General features: G+C 42.1%; 1 protein-coding gene across 1 annotated transcript in view; it reads right to left on the bottom strand.

The window, feature by feature from the left end:
- Positions 1-4,806: 4,806 nt before the first annotated feature.
- F9 (coagulation factor IX) overlaps positions 4,807-6,477 on the bottom strand; it is a 106,454-nt gene continuing 104,783 nt past the window's right edge. Inside the window, exon 8 of the mRNA XM_075322671.1 lies at positions 4,807-5,357. Coding sequence (XP_075178786.1) covers positions 4,807-5,357 — 551 coding nt within the window. The remainder of the gene's footprint in view (positions 5,358-6,477) is intronic.

Below are 6,477 nucleotides of genomic sequence, written 5' to 3'. Positions count from 1 at the left end.
CCCGGATTCAATCTGAAGAATATATTTCTGTAATTTAATAAAGTAGCTAAAGAATAGATGAGACAGTCACTAATACTGTATATAGAGCTTGTATTTTGTCTAACTGGGTACAGACTCTTCTTGAGTTTTATGTCATTGTGAACAAATACATGAAAATGCAGCTATAAGTCCCCTCACCACTGACAGCCAGACTGGTTTGTCAGGTCTCCGTAAGGAGAATAGTCTTCTTCCGTGATCCCCACGTAGCTTCTCATAAGCCAGATCAGTTACCCACACTTTGCACTGACGAGGGGCAATCACCTCGAAACACTGTGTCTGCAAATTGAGATTCATATCTGGCATATATCTTAGGTCATATGAAAAGGCTTGTTAAAAGGCCACTTTTGACTTTTAGGATTGCTACTTCCAATAGGTGGCGCTAGAGTTTGTCTCCTTTCCTGGAGAGACAATTATGAAAATACCAGTCATTTCCTTGGAGGCTTTACGTGAAATAGATGAAACATGTTCAAATGTAAATTGTAATATCTGTGATACTGTGCCAGAAAATCATCTGACTAGGTTGTGTAACACGCTGGGGATGTTATAGGGTGGCATGGTAGTGACAGACAGAAAACAGTCCATGTAAAGTAAATGCAAGATTTTTATTTTGCAGCCAGAGAATTGCAAACAAGCATGCAATACAAAATAATAAACACTTGCCCGTCTCGGGGCTGACTAATCCCTGACACAACCCTACCAGTGCTTGAATCTCCAGTCACTGGTCTTTAGTTTGCACCATCGTCCATGTCCAGCTCACAACACAGTATGTTGCTCCTCAGGCTGTCTCCCCCTACTAAAGGATTAGGCAACTTCCCTTAGCTGAGTTAGCGCAGCAGCTAGGTTGCTGCAGCATACTCCGTCCAGTAATATTCCTGTGCCGGTTACAATTGATAATAATATTCCTCATAACCATGTATAATTATGTAGGTCTACGGATGCCCCAAGATAGGAACAATCCGTGGCCAGCACTTACTCCATTACATGAATAGAAACAAGAGAACGGGAGTACTATATAGTGCAAATTCTCACAAATGTTTATTAGACAATACAAAATTCAAAAAACACACACCAAGAAAAAAATGGCCATGATTAAAAAATTGCCCATAAAAACAGCAGCATGGAAGGGGAAATCAAACCCTGGGTATGGGAGCAACGATGATGTCAGAATATATAAACACCCATGTAAAAAAATTGATTATTAGTCCAAGACAATATATCCATTATATACAATAACAAAATTTGTTTAAATACCCCAATTTAGGGAGGACAGCATATGGCCCAAGCAAATTGCACATCCTAAAAAAGTATCAACAAAAACACACAGTGGCCTCTCCTCCCTGTTGAAGCCCTAGCCACACGGGTATCTATCTTTGTTGAAACGTACGTTGGATGGCTTGGGGGCATTTTCATTGGGATACTTCTAATTACTGCACATAGCAGTTTATGCTATTCATGTGACTTAGTATACACACTTTGGCCAGCGCGGCTCTTATGTTTACCTCCTCTGTGTGTTTTTGATACTTTAGGATGTGCAATTTGCTTGGGCCGTATGCTGTCCTCCCTAGATTGGGGTGTTTATCAATTATATACAATAACAAAATTTGTTTATAGTGTCTTGTACTAATAATCAATTTTTTTACATGGGTGTTTATATATTCTGACATCATCGTTGCTCCCATACCCAGGGTTTGATTTCCCCTTCCGTGCTGCTGTTTTTATGGGCAATTTTTTAATCATGGCCATTTTTTTCTTGGTGTGTGTTTTTTGAATTTTGTATTGTCTAATAAACATTTGTGATAATTTGCATTATATAATACTCTCGTTCTCTTGTTTCTATTCGGTTACAATTGATATAGTATTTTATGTACAAAACTAACATAAGCAATGCTCATTTGATAGACCACACATGCAGGCAATTTTTGGGGAAAAAAATCCGACTTGATAGGAAATGGCCTGTTTTGATCAACAACATGACAAACTGAATTTTCAGTGATGATTTTGGAGTCTTGTAGGATGGAAGGATAACATACACATAATATGGTATTATCAAGATCATATATTCACTTCTCCCCCAATTTTTCATTTTGATGTATTAAAGCATATCAAAAGATGAAGCGCATTTTTTTTTTCATTTAGATTTACAGAGTATTGCAGGTCCAGGACCTTCAGAAAAGTGGCATTACGGCACATTCAACGTCCATTTCTCGCGTATTAGTTCCATTTGTGTTTTCCATGGATAGACCTTATACCTAGTATAGTCTATGGGGCTGTTCACATGTACAATTTTTTTTTTTTTTTGCCAACTGAGCTGTCTGCGCAAAAATGTGGAGACATGTCCAGTATTGTTCTGAGCGTGGGCTCAAAAGCGGCAATGCAGGTCTATGGATTTGTGAAAAAATCGGATTCCAAATACTGTCCATTTTTATGGACTGCTTGATAGGAGAAGGTGGAGATTTTTTTTTCTTCTTATTGGAAATAAACTGATAACACTTGTACCGAGCTTGGATGAAGCTCGGATGACACTGCCGAAAATTACATGAAACGCTGAAAAAATTATCACTGATGAAACCTGGTCTGCTTTTTCCATATGTGAAAAAAACCCCATACTTCTGAATGAATCCTTACTAGTGATGGGTGAATAGTGATAAATTCGGGTTCGGATTATGCTTTCTGTATAACTAGTACTATTCCAAGGGTAGAAAAAAAGGATATCCAGCAAACTCGTCCAAATCTTCAATCAAATCAATTGCTTTTATTAAAGGGAACCTGTCACCACTTTTTTGGCGTATAAGCTGCAGCCACTACCACCGGGCTCTTATATTACATTCATGGGCTATCCTTAGAATAGGTCATCAATGTCTGATCACTCGGGGTCCGACACCCTGCACCTATGCCAATCAGCCATTCTTGGTCCCGGCGGTGGCGGCAACCAGAAATGCTCAGTTTCGGGGCTGCTCCATCTTCTGACAGTAGCCGGGTACTATATATCTGCTTCCTATTGATTTGGAAGGGAGGCAGATGTGCCTGGCCACAGCCACTATCAGAAGATGGAGCAGCGCCTGAACTGAGTATTTCCAGTTGTCTGCTGCCGCCGCCGGGACCGGAGACAGCTGATCGGTGGGGGTGTGGGGTGTCAGACCTCGGCCGATCAGACATTGATGACCTATCCTTTGATGACTTTTTCTGCCACCAGCTGTGTACTGTGATATGTAGAAGCTGTAAAAGCCAAACATCAAACAATTTTTTAAAAGAACTTATTGCAAATATGCTGCAACAAAGTTGATGAGATCCTTTTAGGTTTTATTGTGAAATCTGGTGACGGATTCACTTAAAAAATGTTATTGCTATAATGGTGTTCAAACAGCATTTTTGTAAAATTAGCCTGAAATGAGATTGCTCAGGTACAGTCTAGAGGCCCCGTTACACACAACGACGTACCTAACGATATATCGCCGGGGTCACAGATTCCGTGACGCACATCCGGCATCGTTAGCGACGTCGTTGCGTGTGACAGCAAGGAACAACCGTTAACAATGGAAAATACTCACCTTATCGTCCATCGTTGACACGTCGTTCATTTTTAAAAAATCATTGATTGTAGAGCCCGCAGGTTGTTTGTCGTTCCCGAGGCAGCACACATCGCTATGTGTGACACCTCGGGAATGACGAACTACAGCTTACCTGCGGCCGCCGGCAATGAGGAAGGAAGGAGGTGGGCGGCATGTTACGTCCCGCTCATCTCCGCCCCTCCGCTTCTATTGGGCGGCCACTTAGTGACGTCGCTGTGACGCCACACGAACCGCTCCCTTAGAAAGGAGGCAGTTCGCCAGCAACAGCAATGTCGCTAGGCAGGTAAGTCCGTGTGATGGCTCCAAACGATTTTGTGCACCACGGGCAGCAATTTGCCCGTGACGTACAAACGACGGGGGCGGGTGCGGGTGCTGAGTTTAACACCCCCTTTAGGCTTTGCTTATTGTCTTATTCAGTGTCGGACTGGCTACCGGAGAAGCCGCCAGTAATACCACTCCTGGCTGCGGATACCTGCATTGAACTCTGGAGCTCTCACCTGAGCTCCAGAGTGCAGCCTGGACTGAACTGTGGGTTTGCAGGACAGAACCGCGAGTGCCGACTGACTCCCTGGAAATTGCAGTTCAGTTCATAACAGCAGCCGACAGGCCGGGCTGAACTCCAAAGCTCAAGTGAGAGCTTCGGAGTTCAGCCCGGCCTGTCCGCAGCTGTGACATGAACTGAAGCGCAATCGCCGGGGAACCAGTTGGCACTTGCAGTTCAGTCCTGCAAACCCTGAGTTCAGTCCAAGCTGCACTCCGGAGCTCAGGTTAGAGTTCCAGAGTTCAATTCAGGTAACCGCAGCCAGGCCTGGTATTACTGGCGGCTTCTCCGGTAACCAGTCGGACACTGGTCTTATTTAACCTTATATTGAACAATTCAGCCAGATGCACATTCTACTAACATCACTATCGCTTTTAAATATATTTGAAGTCTTACTGAGAACAGTTTCCACTTTATACCATGACATTTCTCTCATCAGACCGCACAAAGCTCAGACTCTCAGCTAACATTTCTTTCTGTAGCCGCGGCTTAGGAGAGATTACCTATAGCAAAATATTTAGCTGATAATCCAAGCAACTCTTTAACTTTTTAATTTTCTTGGCTAAAATTAAACATTTCACGATGAATCATACTATTTTATAAGCTGCATGTTTCCATGAGTGCTGAAGTCATAAAGAGAAAATATCCAAGCCGGGATTAGGAAAGCTTTGTAGTGCTCAGTATCCAGTCAGTGAATCGGGAAATTCGAGTGTAGACTCCATATTTGTCTTTCTCTGCACATTTATCACCCCAGCTAGTAATTCCAGTCAGAAACCAAACAGTTCTAAATTCAGATGCATGTGGACCGCCACTGTCCCCCTGACATGAGTCTTTCTCTTCATCCGAATAGCCGGCACAGAACATATTTGTGGACACAAAGAATCGGCTAGACTTCTTGCAGTTAGCTCGGTCAATGAAGGGCACGGCGAGCTTCTGAAGCTTTATGGCTGGTCTACCTAAGAATCTTACATTCCCCCATCCAGTGACCCAGCTGTATGATACAGTTCTCACAAGTTGGTCCGTGAAATCTCTGTTTCCAATGCAGATTGGTCTAGCGTAGTCATTCAATTTGATGGGGTCGGCCAGCTCTACAAGTGCTATGTCATTATTGTATCTACTCTTGGTTGCGTTGTAGGTCACATGTGTGATAACTCGGGCTATTTTCCGATATTGTTCAGTCCCATCCTCAACTTCGGTGTTATATTCTCCTGTTCAAAGTAAAAAAAAAAACAAAAAAAAAACAAAACAGAAAAAGGTTACTAACTACCAGTTTTGTCCTCACTTTGCTAAAAGCACTCTTTGAAAAAGTTAGAAAACATGATGGAACCTTGAGTAGACCAGATACAAGAAGCCATTTACCGGACAACAGTTTTCAATGGCATGATCTATGTCTTGTAATTGGATCAAATCATTTCATACCCAAGATATTACTTTTTGCCACCTGTCACGTCTATAGTTATAGAAGTACAAAGGTAGCAAATAGATCTGAATCCCCTAAGGTCCTGTGGGACAGATAAGGACATCCAAAATATAAATGCCCTATAGTAGGTGGTGATTGTCTTAAGGATTTCTCAGTAGGGAATCTGGAGCTTCTGGGTATGCCTCTAGATGGAACTGACGGTGAATGACTACCTAAATTTCTTGTTTTGTAGTAGATGTTGGTTGTTAATTACTAGTGATGGGCGAGTACTAAAATGCTCAGGTCCTCATGACTCAAGCCAAACAGGTCAGAAGATCTAAAAGGGCTCAAGTAACAAGTATAATGGAAATCAATAATTGGGCAGTCCGACTCTTCCACTACATACAGCAAGTTATAAACAGAGCATTTCTAGGGGAATGGAGGACTAGGTTTTTTTCTTTTTAGGCACAGTGCATCCAAAAATGTTGTTTTAACCCCCAGTGAGAGCCATTCAAAGACTGCAAATGGTTCTCCAGTCTTGCCGTGAAGCCAGCCTGTGCTTTGTGTTTGTTGTTTCATTGATGAAACATCCAAGCACCCGTGATATTCATTAAAGACCCGCAAGTACCCGAGCACCTCGAGCTCAATCGAGTATCAAGCAGTGCCGAGCACATTTGCATGACATTATTAATTACTTATCTTCTACTATCTTTACAATACGAAATAGGGTAGATCTCTATTTGTAGATATTTGTTGTATAAAAATGAACTTTTTAACAAAAAGGGAGCTAGATTGATTGAGAAAATACTTTTTCATTCACGATTAACAAATTTGAAGATTATAAATAATAGCCAACTCTGTAACCTCCCCAGAGGTTCTAGGCAGATTCTCCTGGTGCTGGAGTGCCCTGTCATCTGATAGAGCCAAGG

The sequence above is a fragment of the Anomaloglossus baeobatrachus genome, chromosome 9 (assembly GCF_048569485.1).
Source record: "Anomaloglossus baeobatrachus isolate aAnoBae1 chromosome 9, aAnoBae1.hap1, whole genome shotgun sequence".
In the NCBI taxonomy this organism is placed as follows: Eukaryota; Metazoa; Chordata; class Amphibia; order Anura; family Aromobatidae; genus Anomaloglossus; species Anomaloglossus baeobatrachus.
This window is presented reverse-complemented; position numbering and strand designations above follow the sequence as displayed.